This window comes from Suricata suricatta, chromosome 1 (assembly GCF_006229205.1).
Source record: "Suricata suricatta isolate VVHF042 chromosome 1, meerkat_22Aug2017_6uvM2_HiC, whole genome shotgun sequence".
Lineage (NCBI taxonomy): Eukaryota > Metazoa > Chordata > Mammalia > Carnivora > Herpestidae > Suricata > Suricata suricatta.
In genome coordinates, this window is record NC_043700.1 from 70,397,241 (window position 1) to 70,412,019 (window position 14,779).

Sequence of the window (14,779 nt, forward strand, 5' to 3'; positions counted from 1 at the left end):
GAGCATGCTTTGTAGTCCAGGACCCTCAGTCCCAGATCCCAAATGACATCTGAGCAATGGACACTGTTTTCTAAGAGAGTGTTTCAAAAGATGGGGAGCCGTGGCAGGGCCGGGACTGGAAAGGGCTTGAGAGATGTTGCTAACCGAATCAGTGCTTGCAGAGCGACTTCTCTTTTGCAATCCTTGCTGGTCTGACAGGCTCCTGCAGAATTACATCACTTCCTAAAAAACAGGCAAACACCTCTCCTTCAAGTTAGCACCAACCCAAACAAGCAGGAAACAGGAAATGTTCAGGTTTCAGGGAGGCTGAAGCCCAGCGCAGCCCCGCGCAGCATCATGCCTGGCCGAGGGAAGGCTTCCCGGGCTGCCCTCGTCTTTGCCCTGGTGATCGCGCTCCTTCCCACCAGCCAGCCAGAGGGTAAGCTACCTCCCCGCTCTCCACCCCAGGGAAAGAGGATACCGACGCGGGTTTAGTGCCCCGGGCGACAGAACTCTGCCGGGAGGGGAACACCCAGAAACTCTCCTCCTTCCTGTGAAAGAAGGAGAGAAAATCAGAATTGTAGTTTTGAAGGGTGGGCTGGGGGGGGGGGGCGCCTGGCTTTCCCCCCGCAGCTGGCCAATCCTGCTTCAGCTTACTTACTCCATTTATCTTTCCCACAATTTTGTCTTCTAACATGTGTGGGGTTCCTGTAATTTCCCAGCTTTAACAGGCTTATTAAGAAAACCATAAACTTTTTGGCAGTTCATATAGAAGAACATTTCAATCAGCTGAAACAGAGAAATAATGAACTTACTTTTAATATGGTGGGCTAAGAAATGTGCTAGTCCCAAAACCTCCTGTGAAGAACTGGGGTATGGAAATATACTCCTAGAAAGTATACCAAAGAAAAACAGTATGTTAAAAAAAAAAAAAAAAGGAAACAAATTATCTGAGGAGTTACCAGGCATCTGTTCCAACTTATCAAGAGAAGTCTTTCAACTGTTTTTCTTTGATCTTGTTACATTGGGGGATATTTTCTTTGCATGGATTGTTACTAATGAAACTTTTATTTTATTTTTTATTTAATCTTTTTTAAACATTTTAAATTTATTTTTGAGAGAGAAAGAGCATGAGTGGAGAAAGGGCAGAGAGAGAGAGAGGGAGACACAGAATCTGAAGCAGGTTCTCGGCTCTGAGCTGTCAGCACAGAGCCCCACACAGGGCTCGAACTTGTGAACTGAGAGATCATGACCTGAGCTGAAATCAGACCCTTAACTAACTAAGCCACCCAGGTGCCCCATGAAGCTTTATTTTGAAAAGTAATGTGATTATAGCAAATCAAAGATATTGGAAAAGACAAAATATTAAATCTCAGCATTTTGAGCTAAGTGCAGCAATTGACAGTTGCTACAACAAAAGCCTGATCAGCCTCAATTGCCTCTTACAGTTTTGTTGACTTGCCCTTGGGTAAATAAGCTCATTGCCCATGATTTCTATCAAGGGATACTACCTGCCTCTATTGTAAAGCAGTATTTCAAGCAAAAGGAAGTTCTCAAGCTACAGTTCTTTAAATAGGATGGGGGGTGGGGGGAGGCATCAGGCCCTGACCTAGCAGATGTGGCAATTTCCTGGGGACTCACAGTCAGCACCCATCTGCACCGTCCCACCAATTTCACTTGCCCTGGATGCTCTCTATGTGGTGTTGCCAGGCCTCCGAGGTCGAAAATGAAAAGTGAAAGGCAAGCTGTTCCAACAGGAAAGATGCTTGGTTGAAATGGGCGGTCGTGTTTAAGATGTCCTGGGTAGACCACGTGTGGTCTTAGGCACAGTTTGGGGGCTGGAAGCGAGCACCAAGATGACACAGCTCAAGCTGCACTGGTGGCTACCACACATGCCTCATGCATGTCCTGAGAGTAATATTTAAGCTTGCCTGAGTATTTTCTTGACATTTCTGAGTCCAAGTGTCTGCCGTGTGGGTGATACAAAAGGACCATCTGAAGACTCAGTAAAAGTTTTCTTTCTAATACCCATGTCTGATCAGTGGCTCTTCCACATAAAGACCTTTGGTTGCTCCTCATTGGTGCCCCTTAGACTCTCGCTTCAAGCGCCTTTCCATGGCATCTGCTCCTGCATGCACTTCCACTGCTTGACCAGATGAGCATGTGCTCCAGGCCTCAGTGGCTCTTGCTAAAAGCAAATGACAAGTTGTCTTGTTTCTACTTATAAACTCCTAAAGACCCAGACTGAAAGTCATCTCTTCCTTGATGGCTCCTTTAACCGCCTGTTGCCTGGTGTTCTGCCTTTATGTGTGCTATGCCCACATAAATCTAAAATTCTATAAACATAGTTAATCATGTTACATCCTAATTGTGTATGTGTCCAGATCTCCCACCAGGCTGTGAGCACCTCCAGGGAAAATTCTCTGTAGCTTATCTTCGACTTCCCCAAACCCTGTCTGGATCAGAATAAAGAACTCCATAATTGTTGATAAATACTAAAATCATTCTAGAATGGATTCAAAGGGGCTCGTGGGTGGCTCAGATGGTTAAGCGTCTGACTTCGGTTCAGGTCATGATCTCAGAGTTCGTAAGTCTGAGCCCCACTTTGGGCTCTGTGCTGATAGCTCAGAGCCTGAAACCTGCTTCAGATTCTGTGCCTCTTTCTCTGCCCCTCCTCCACTTGTGTTCTCTCAAAAACTAAATACATAAACATTAAAAAAAAACATGCCAATATAATGGATTTGAAACTGATCACTAAAAACTGATGAGCTCCTGAAAACAAGTATTAGAAGGTCAGGGAAGTCAGAGGTGAAAAGCTGCATTTCAGCCAAGTGCAGGGTTTATCTGGATAATCCAAGACACTTAACTGAGCCCTATCTGGATTTCCAAAGTCAGATAATGCAAAAATGCCCACTTGCAAGAAGCTAATCAAAGTCAAAGGGAAATCTCTTATAAAGACTGATTATATATTTTAAATGAATGAATGTATATCATTCTGAGCCCATGGTGCCTAAGACTTCAGGATGTGAGGTAGTTCATAGGTGTCACACTTGTATTTCCTTGAATTCTTCAAAAAGCACCTTGGTGATGTTTGGAAGTAGAATCCAATCTACTGAGCAGCCTGACCCTCTTCCTTGCAAACATATTCCAGGATATAGCTCAAATCAAGCCAACCACAAACAGGCAACATAATCTAATGCCTGCAGTTACCTGGACCAGTGTCAATACCTCTGAGTCAGTGTCTTTTCTCTTTATAGAGAAAGCCTGATGCAGACTTGATTAATATCGCAAGTGAAATAATCTACTTAGAAATCACCAGGAGAGAAATGAGAAAACAGCTTTTCTGGGATTTCGACCAAACAGATGAGCAGAGTAGAAGAAAAGCTGTGGATATAGGTGTTTTGGCCAGGGTTGGATGCTAAGAAAATGCAGAATCAATATCAAGGCAACATTCTGTCCAATGAGTGAGGGAGTCATTTCCACCTGGTTTCTTGTCCTGTGCCCTGTCAGTGTCCATTTAACACTATCAGAAAGCGAAAAGCAACTTCCCAGACACCAAAAACATGGGATTTATTATCTGCGATGGGCATACTGGTTTGTTGAAAGGAGGGCTGAGGCCATGACAGAGAAAACAAGCAGGCTGTAACTGTTTTGGTGGCCAGGGTTAAACACTGGGTGTGACAGGGACGACTGGGAAATTTTCTACGCTGTTTCAGGACGGCAAGAATCATGTAATTATTAGCTAAACCTTGGGAAGAAAGAATTAAATAAAATACTAGTTACATAAATGGAGTTGCACTTTCTGACACTGATCTCATTTCAACAAATGTGACTGGCATCTATCTGCTATTTCCTGGGACATTTCCAATTTCAAGGAGTAGTAATGATGACAGCAAACACGTATAGTATTCATTGTATGCCAGGCGCTGTTCTAAATAATTTATACTAACTCATTTGATTTTCCTAACAACCTTAATCATATGTCCCTCTTTTACCTATGAGAAAATGGAGTCATTAAGAGGTTAAGGGACTTGCCTCAGGTCACACAGTTAAATAGAGATGCAAGTAAGATTCAGTCTCAGGAGTCCATGCTCTAAACTACACCTCTGGGTTTTTAGGCGCTGCCAGGATATGTGGCTGGTTTCAGGTTTAGAAACATATATCCCTGGTTTCCTTCTAACTGTAGATGTATCCCGTGCCTTCTTAGTTGGGGTCTAATGTTACTGCATATTAATAAAGGAGCTGTATCTGGTTGGGTCAGAGTCTGGTCTACAGGAAAAGGGATGGAGGGAACTTTGGCCTTTAGAGGGCGGGAGGGAAAGGCTGCAAGGTGCAGAGTGAGTAACAGAGAATCTGGGGATTAGCATAGTTAAGACCAGAAGCAGGAAAAGTGGAATGATGAAGTCACTGGGTAAGAGGCTTCAGGGTGTGGGAACCAAGGACAGAAAGCACAGTGTGTCAGTCGCTGTGGAGAGGGCTACTGAGAACTGACCTCAAGGACCAAACATCAGGGACCAAAACAAAAACGAAAACAAAAACAAACAAACAAAAAAAACCCCACCAGGCAGGAAGGGATTGATTGAGGCGTAAAATTCCTCTGTGTCTAAAAGCCTGATCCAAGAAACCAGAAGCGGGCTGGATCTTGGCTAGGATGGGACCAGTTCTGCCAAGAAACAATACAACCTGCAATCTTCCTCCTTGTGTATAGTTTGCATCATCCTCAAATGTTGGCAAAGATGTGGAGAAACAAACTCGGTACCACTGATGGGAGGCTTAGTACAATCACCCAGTCCATCCTGCTGCTTAACCCATTCATTGGGCTTTTAATTTCAGTTATATTTTTCATTCTGGAAAAAATGTTTCCATTTCCAGAAAACATATATATGTGTCTTGCTTTCATTTTTTCTTCTGTTGTATTCCTTCTATGTCTTCATTTTAAACATAGTATTATCAAATAGTTTTATCTGCAGTTTATACAGACCTAGTCTTGTTGTTCATCTCAGTTGATTCTTGCTCACGATAGAAATCTTGGGGGTACTGAGGATTCAATCTGGCACAAGAGGAAGATTCACTCCATTTAACAGAAACCCAACTTTTTAAAAATTCCGTCACCAAGTTATTATAAATACTTTCCCAATAGAGCCTAGTCCTATCACCACAGAATAGTGTTTGGAAGAAATGGAGGCAGGGATGTGCTGGGCCTGAGGAAGGCCAGAGGATGGACCTGAGGCTTAAAGCGTAGCCTTGGGATGGAGAGGGGATGGGCCGAGCCGGCCTCAGGGGTCAGACTCCAAGAGTTATATGAGGAGGTGCCAGAATATCATTAAAGGCGCAGGCCAACAAACCAGGCAAGTCAACAACAGAAACAGATAATCAAAGATGCCAAAGTTATTGCCAAGGAGAAAGAAATAGACAAAAATCAAATTGAAAATCAGAAGAAGAGCAAGGGTCCACAGTGTCAGGATAATGGTGAGATCAGGCTGGGTGTGGCACACTGGTCTTTGACTTAAAACTTTGCCCAAATCACTGCTCCTTCCCTCTTTTCTTTTTCTTTTTTAAGTTTATTTATTTATTTTGAGAGAGATGGAGAGAGCACAAACCTGTGGGAGGGACAGAGAGAGAGGAGAAAGAGAGAATCCCAAGAAGCTCCACACTGTCAGCGCAGAGCATGATGCAGGGCTCAAACACACGAACCATGATATCATGACCTGAGCCTGAATCAAGAGTCAGTCACATAACTAACTGAGCCATCCAGGTACCTCTTCCTTTTTTTTTTAAACCAGGGCCTAATGTTTTAGCTTTAACTATTTTTTTTTTAAGTTTGTTTATTTTGGGAGAGAGAGAGTGAGAGTGAGAGAGGCAGAGAGAGAAGCCCAAATAGGCTCTGTGATGTCAGCACAGAGCCTGATGCAGGGCTTGATATCACAAACTGTGAAATCATGACCTGAGCCTAAACCAAGAGTGAGAGCTTAACCTACTGAGCCGCCCAGGCGCTCCAGCTTTAATTTTTGACCCGAGAGATGGACAGAAGCCCCCTGAAAGGATTATATAGCCTCTTGTATCCCTATGGACCCAAACCTTTGTTCTAGGAAAACCCGTAGGTAAATTTGTCTCTGAATTTAAGTTTTCTTTTCTTTTCTGCTTTTTTAGACATTTTCTCAAAATGTCTAAAAGGGATTTCCTTGCTTTTTTGGAGATCTTTATACATTTAAAAAGTTGCTTCTGATATTTCACTCAGTATTTCTAGGTGTTGCATATTGGGAAAATTTTTCCAGTGCGCAACTATACCACAATATTGGGAAAAATTTTTTTCCTACACAACCAGTCTGGAGAACAATTTGGAAATATTTAGTCAGCTAAAAATGTTCATATTTTCCTACAACCTCAACAACTTAATCTCAGGTAAATACCTCAGCTCAAAAACAAATGTGCAGCAAAGAGTCACGGCCGAGAATGTTGACTGTAGCATTGTTTTTCAAGATGGAAAAAATAGAAACAACTTAAATGTTCATGAACAGAAGAATACGTGAAACTTCATATAGTCACAAAATGAGGTATCATACAGCAGGTAAAGTTAATGAACTAAAGCCAAATGTATGAAGAGGAATTAATCTCAAATGTAATGTTGGCCAAAAAAGCCAACTGAAGATTATTTTGCACAGAATGATTACATTTACTTAAAGTTTTGAAACCCCTCCAGGGGCGCCTGGGCGGCTCACTCAGTTGGACACCTGACTCTTGATTTTGGCTCACGTCATGATCTCACGGGCAGTCATAGGATCAAGCGTTGTTTGGGGCTTCATGCTGAGCTTGTAGCCAGTTTGAGATTCTCTCTTTCCCTCTGCCCCTCCCCTGCACACACATGTGCACTCAGGCATGCTCTCTCCCTCAAAAATAAATAAATAAATAAGTAAGCAAATAAATAAATAAATAAATAAAAACACTCCAAATTATGCTTATATTGCTTAGGGACCTAGGCATATTTTAAAAGTTGGGACTGATACACTTTAACTTTAGGAAAGTGATACCTTTGGAGAGGGAGGGAGGGGAATGAGATCAGGGAGGAGTACAAAGAGGGCTTCAACTGTATCTGTGATGCTGTGTTCCTTTCGGAAAAAACATGGTAGTCCTGGGATCAGCAAACAAAAACCCACGGGACAAAGTCAGCAAGCGGCCTGTTTTTTGTCTGATCTGTAAGCTAGGAATGGGTTTTATATATTTAAATGGTTAAACAAAAACTTGTATAATAGCCTGGATTCTGCCCTGTGGGCCACAAGACCTATAATATTTATTCTGTGCTCTCTAAGGAAAAGTTTGCCAACCCATCCTCTAGTCGATACAGAAAAGTGTGAGATAATTAGCGGTGGGTACCGTCTTATCTGCTGCGTTATTCTTTATTCTTTCAGGTAGGTATTCTTTTATAATGGAAAGTAATGAGTGCCTCTGAGTCCTTCTCGAGCTTTCTGCCCCCATTCCTTGCCATAATTCCCAGTCTCTTTGAAAGACAGTCAACGTGCAATCTCGACCCACTGCAGTCTGGTGGCTGCGTCATCACAGCACTCCAAGTACTCTACTGGGGTCATCTGTGTCTTCTAATAGCTAAACCCAAAGGACCCATTTCTGCCCATATTGCATGTTTCCCTCTGTATCATTTAACATAATTAATCAGAGATGGAAATGCTTCTTGGATTTTTACAACGCCCTTTTCTCCTGGATCTCCTACGACATTGATATTGCTCCTTTCCAGTTTTTGGTTATGAATCTTTCTCTTCTACCTGCTCAATTCATAGGGATGTCTATCTTTTATTTCTTATTCCTTACATCATTATGGGGCCATGACATCCATGTTCATGGCTTTCATCTTACTCCTCGGCTGATCATTCAAAAAAAAAACCCACAAAAAAACCCCTAAAACTCCCCGAAAACAAACCTCCCTCGAGGCCTATCTGCCCAGCTTTAGACCTGCATTCTCTTCCCCAGTTTTTCTCGGACAATGTTACATGTACCCTAGGCACATATGTCCAGAAGGAACTCCTTTCCAGCTCCCTGCTAGTTTGAGCCCTTCTTAGCTCTCGCCTATTCTACTCCTTAACCTGTCTCTTCCTTTAGTCTCCCCTCCAACCCAATTTCACATGTCTTCCAGAGCATTAACTCAGTAACAAAAAGTAATCATTTTATCCTGTATCTACTCCTTCCGTGAGATTCCATTTTCTTTGGGTAGATTCCAATTCCCTAAGGGGCCATTATTACAGGGCCCCTTATGAGTTGTCCTGAGTTCCTTTCTTGCTTAGCCCTTGACACTCCCAACCACACGCCTGATGGTGCAACTGCTTGAATGTGTCAAGTTTGGTTGGGTCATTGCGCTTTCCGTGTGCCTCAGGCGTAATGCCTTTTCCTGACATCTTTGCCCAATAAACTCCTGAGATTCAATTTAATGATCTCTTCTGTGAAGATTTCCTGAATCTCCCACCCCCAAATGAACGAATACCTTCCTCTCCCATGTTCTCATGGTATTCTATATACATTCATGGTTTTTGTTAAACTGTACTGTAGTTATTTGTTTATGTGCCATTGTCTCTACTTAACAGTCTCTTCCCTGGGAGGCATAGACCTGGTTTCATTCACCTTTTTATCCCAGCACCTAAAACAAATAGTGCCTAGAACATAATAGGCACATGGCTGACTGACTCACTGGGGATGAATGACATGAAATTTATCCAAGATTTAAATGTATTCATGTCAAAGTCATAATCATTTAAACAATAAAATGAAACTATGGTAATGCTTGGATAAATACGATTTTTTACTTAACCCACTTTTCTTTTTAATTTCAAAATGTTAACTATCCCAAATCTCTTCATATATCAATAGTTTACTTCTGTCTTCTCAAACCAAAACAGGCAACAATTACTGCTTCTCTTCCTGGAGAGAATACTATGTAGCCACATCTACTGAGTAGTCCTGAGAAAGTATTCTTATCTGTCTTCCTCTCAAAATAGGGATGGGGTGGTGCTGGGTGGCTCACTGGTTAAGTGTCTAACTTTGGCTTAGGTCATGATCTCGTGGTTCATGAGTTCAAGCCCCGCATGGGGCTACATGCTGAGTGCTCAGAGCCTGGAGACTTCTTTGAATACTGTGTCTCCCTCTCTTTCTGCCCCTCTTTTGCTCATGCTCTCTATCTCTCTCTCTCTTCCCTCTCTCTCAAAAATAAATAAAAACATTTTTAAAAATTAGGGATGGAGTTTAGACCCAGAAAATATATATTGAGCAACACAACAATTTGCAGCTAGTTACAAACATTTTGGGGAGGCTTTTGAAAGGAAAACAAAAGGAATGTAAGTTCCATGGATAATACATTTCAAGCCAGTAAGAGCGGATCTGAAAACTCAAAAGAAGAAATAAAATTTCTGTAACATAAAGTAAATGGGAACATCTGCCTCAGGGGGCGAGGGCAGGGCAGAAGCATTTTCTCCTTAAATAAATGTGGTGAAAGAAAAGTTACCTACCAGAGCAGGGACCAGTTGGTGGTGGTGTTTAGTTCCTTTACCTTGAAATAAAACCAACAAATCTAGTTTGTTTGAGAAATTTGAATGTTTTTCTATGTTTCTTTGTTGTACATGAACTAAAACCACCTGTATTATTTCCTACTTCCCCACACCATTGTGGTTTTCAGAAATAGGAGCCCAATACTTACTACGGTTTCCTGACATCTGTTTTTTTTCTTCCACCAACAATAATATTTATTAATTAAAAGTTCATTTATCCTTTTCTACATTACACCTGTTTATTTATGATTAAGATGAATGGATTTAGCAAATAAATATAGGACACACAGTTAAATGTAAATTTCAAATAAACTTTCTTTTTCCCAATTTTTTTTTTTTTAGTGTAAGTAGATCTCATTCAATTCAGTGTAAGTATAGGCCACACAGATATTGCATGGGACACATTTATACTAAAAAAAATGTGTTGTTTATCTGATATTCAAATTTAACTGGGCATCCTGTACTTTATCTAGCAACCCTATGCCTATCTTTTTTCAATCAAAGACCAGTCCTACATTGCTGCACCACTAAGACCACAGACCTATTGGTTATGTAGCCAGTGAATAAATATTAGCAGAAAATTTAAGCTGAGTCCTAGATCAGTCACTCAAATTTAAGTAAAGGAACCATGCTGAAAACAAAGCCAAACAAAACCCCTCAATGATTACATAGAACCAGGAATCTGAGACTGGATCAACTTTAGAGAATCTACTAATGCAATCCATCACATTAAAAACTAAGGGGAAAAAAAATCACAGGATTATATTAACAAATGCAGAAGGGGTGCTCTTTTAGTTGAGCATCAATTTTGGCTCAGGTCAGGATCTCGCAGTTCATGAGTTCGAGTTCCATGTCAGACAGCTCAGAGTCTGGAGGCTGCTCTGGATTCTGTGCCTCCCTCTCCCTCTCTCTCTGCCCCTCCCCTACTCATGCTCTGTCTCTCTCAAAAATAAATAAACATTAAGAAACATTAAAACAAAACAAATGCAGAAAAGAGGTTGGCAAGAGAGTGGGACTGAACAGTGTTGGGAGCTCAGGCAGCAACACTGAATTCTCAGTGCTAGAGGCGTGTTAGGTTGTCCAGGATGGCGGGGCAGGGTGGAATCTCTTTGAAGGTAAAATAGGATCAGAAGCAGGCTGGCATCAGACACCTGGTAAGGGGCTTTGCTGACCCCAGAACGTCCCACCCACAGTTTGTTCCACTCAGACACCACTTCAGAGACCCGAGGACACCGCCTCCTTCCTCGGCCTCCTGTAAGATATGTCAAACCATACAACAAACTCTTGCTCTCTGCTCCCTCATAGGCTGGTGATGGGAACTTCCGGTTACACCCTCTCCCCTTTTCTCCCGCTGCTCATGGTGCAAGTACATCGGCCCCTGATATACTAGCCCACATCTCCTTTCCCTTCCCTCCTGGCCTTCTTGTGTCCTCTGTGTCCACAAACGTACACTACTAACTTGTTTTGGGGCTTGTCCCTGTCTTTCAGTTGCTCTGGCGATCTGCGCAAGGGGTGCAGCGCTGGGACGGAGAGCCTGTGTGTGCTGTGCAAGAGCCCCCATTGTCTCCCCTCCGTATTCAGGGGGCTGACGGCAGGCCAGAGAGAGGGCAAGGGCACGGCCACGAACTTTTGTCTTTAACTTACTCTCTCAAATTGTAATTTTCAAACAGGTTATTCAAAAGAGAGATAGAAATATAATAAAAGTAGAAAAGTATTCAGATTAGTAATGATAATAACTATCGTTTTAATAAAATCCTTTTTCCCCCCATTTTACAGACTTTTGTGTCTATTATCCCACTGATGGTAGGAAGGGTTTTAAATGTTGAAAGTGTATATGTATTCTGTCCTATAAAAATACGTACATTCCTGGGGCACCTGGGTGGCTCAGTTGGTTAAGTGTCTGACTCAATTTTGGCTCAGGTCACAATCTCACAGTTTGGGAGTTCGAGCCCCACATTGGGCTCTGAGCTGACAGTGTAGAACTGCCTGGGATTCTCTCTCTCCCTCCCTTTGTCCCTCCTCCATGTTTTCTCTCTCTCTCAAAAACAAACAAACATTAAAAAAAATACATACATTCCTTTAAACTGCCAGGTACCACAAAGCCGAATAGGTCTCCAGTGTGCAGAAGGGCAGCAGAGGGTCAAAAATGCACTTCCCCAGGTGAGAAACTCCCAATTGAAACAGCCTTAGGCTCTGGGCAAGTCTGATTAAATATGAGCCAGCTGTCTTTTAAAAAGATATCAAAATAAAAAATTTAAAACAAAAAAGGCATCAGAACATGGTGGGCCCCCTTTGTGGGCATGTTTTTATCTGCCAGTAAATTACAAAAAAAAAAAAATCTAAATTGTAGCTGCAGGTGTGCTTTCGGAGGCAATGAGGTGCAAACATGACCAAGCTTCACAAGTAAACGCCCAGAGCAGACGACTGCATGCAAGCGTTTTACCAGATGACCCCCCCTCCAAGTAAGCCAGAGAAACATGTGTCAACCTTCTTTCAACATAAGGCTGATGAGAAAGAGTGTACAAAACACAGACATTGCTTTACCTGAACTGTCTTTTCTTTTTTTTTTTTTTTTTTAGTTTGTTTTTTTATTTATTTAGAGCATGCAAGTATGAGCCGGGGAGGTGTAGAGAGAGAGGGAGAAAATCCCAGGCAGGCTCTGCAGTGTCAGTACAGAGCCTGATGTGGGGCTTGAACCCACAAACTGCAAGATCATGATCAGAGCCAAAGTCAGGTGGAAATGGGTAACTGACTGAACCCCCCAGGTGCCCCTGAACTGCCCTCTGCCCTTACCCTTCAGTGCCTTCATCTTGCATCTGTTCAGCCACGCTTATTCTGACCATATCTTCTTCAGGTGAATATGTCAGAAAAATATATTAAGTGAGTATTCTCACGTAATCAAAATGGTTAAATACGTAGAACAACAGAGCTGACGATGACAACCACAGTCCCTCCAGTTCCCTAGTCCTGCCCCCAGGTCACCTGGCCTGTACAGCCAAGAAACTATGTGAAACACCGGAATCCCCCACGCAAACAAAACCAAACCTAGAAACATGAAATTTTATCAGTCAGTATTTTTAACTTTGTATTCAACAGTTCCTCTCATTTTCCAGTGCTGTCTTTAAAATTCAGATAACCTTTTTAGAAGACCACCTTAGATCCCTGTTTCTCTTTGTTGCTAAGAATGTACGGGCGTGTATTCCTGGCAGAGGGTGGGTAGAGGGAGGAGGACGACATTATATTCTTGACAAAAAGGTAAGAGAGGGCCTAACACCTCCTCTCAGACTAAGCTGGCCTATTTACATTTCCTAAACAACTTTTACCCGATGACAGACAGGGTTCCAGGTGCTAGGGATAAATACAGGGCCAAATCCTGGAGGCATCAGACAATAAACAAGTAAGTGGGGCACCTGGGGGGCTTAGTAGGTTAAGCATCTGGCTTTGGCTCAGGTCATGATCTCAGTTTGTGAGCTTGAGCCCCACACTGGGCTCTCTGCTGTTAGCACAGAGCCCTCTTCAGGTCCTCTGTCCCCCCATCCCCTCTGACTCTCCCCTGCTCACTCTCTCCCTCAAAAATAAAGAAACATTTAAAAAAAAAAAGTACCTGAATGAAATACTCTCAGATAATAAACAATAAGTTAGAACTATTTTGAATCCAAGCAAACAGGGGAAAGGGAGAACACTTCAGAAACCCACCTGTGGTCCATGCAGGCTGGTATCCCAGTGGCCCAACACCAAGGAGCATTGTCCATCCACTTGGTGTCTGCGTTTCCCTGCATCCAACACAATCACCCTCCCACAGGCAGGCTGAGGCCTGATGAGCCTGGTAAGTCATTGGTTCTCATTTGTTCCCTGGCGCATTGCAGTCTGATTCCACAGATGCTGAACAACTGATTTGTAAAAAGACACCAGAACCCAAGAGACAGATCATCTGACAGACGCCTATACCTACTAATTTTGCTTTCAGAGGCTTCTTTCTGTATAGGATTCTCCAGTCATCTTTTTTTGTTCTTAATATTTATTTATTTTTGAGAGAGAGAGAGACGAGTGTAAGTGGGGGGAAAGACAGAGAGAGATGGAGACAGAAAGCAGGCTCCAGGCTCTGAGCTGTCAGCACAGAGCCTGATGCACGGCTTGAACCCATGAGCCATGAGATCATGACCTGAGCTGAAGTCAGACGCTTTACCACCTGAACCACCCAGGCGCCCCTCCACTCATCTTTAAAGCTTAGTAAGGACTATCTTCGTGAATAACAACAAATGAAAATAAAGTCAGTTGAATTACAATCTAAATCAGTAACTCTCAGCCCGGGGAGCTTTTAAAGCATGCCGAGGCGCAGCTGCAGCTGCTCTCCCTGGTTCGGATGGAGCTTAAAACCCACCAGGTGAGGTTGGTACATGGTAAATGTTGCAGACAAGAGGTGTCACTAATAACTAAACACAATTAAATGAGGTTGTTTGGGCAACCTAGACCAATGGTTCTCAAAGTATGGCTTCCAGACAAGCAGCAGCAGCAGCAGCGCTTTGTTAGAAATGAAGCATTTTGGCCCCATCCTAGACCTACTAAAGCAGAAACTCTGGGTGCGGTGGTCAGCACTCTGTGTTTGAGAAGCCCTCCAGGTAACTCGGAAGCTTGAGGACCCGTAATTTAAACCCCCAAGCTGTTTTGTCAGCAGCCACCTTTACCGGGGGTGAGGGTTTCACCCTCCAGCACATTCTCTCATGTACAGACTTACTCGGGAAGGCATGGTTGTCCTCTCTCAGTCTAGCCTGGCCAGAGTCTCTCAGGGGCTCAAGGCTTCCATGGTGACTTCTAAGCTATGCTGCTCTGGTGACAGAGTTGGCAACTGCTAGGCAAGACTCTGGTGTCTGACTCCCTGACCTCTTTCTTCTCCAGTTCACCAGTGTGGAGCACAGAGAACAGGACAAGGGAGTGCTGGGTGGCCCAGGGGAAGACCAGAGTGCTGTACGGTCTTCAGCAGTGGTTCTCAATCTTGGTTGCATACTGGAGTCACCCGGAGAACTGTAAAAAAAATCCTGAGGCCTGCATTCACCCCAGATATTGTGAGGTAATGGGGTGGGTGGGCGTCAGGAGCGTTAGAAGGTCCACAGGTGATTCTAACGTGGCCAAGGCTGAGAACCACCCGGGAACTCCACAGTTTGGTTTGATCTCATCCAACACTGACTGGCTCTTTGCTGTGCATAGAGGTCCAGGGGAATGAGAAGCAGGCAGACTTCCTGAGCTTGGTGTCTTAA

General features: G+C 43.1%; 1 protein-coding gene across 2 annotated transcripts in view; it reads left to right on the top strand.

Annotated features, from left to right (window-relative positions):
- The first annotated feature begins 238 nt into the window (after positions 1-238).
- The window catches only part of TMEM154 (transmembrane protein 154), a 40,505-nt gene continuing 25,964 nt past the window's right edge, over positions 239-14,779 (top strand). For both annotated transcript variants that reach the window (XM_029940077.1, XM_029940086.1), the window contains exon 1: positions 239-418. In XM_029940077.1, the coding sequence (XP_029795937.1) occupies positions 337-418 (82 nt within the window). In that variant the 5' untranslated portion in view covers positions 239-336. The remainder of the gene's footprint in view (positions 419-14,779) is intronic.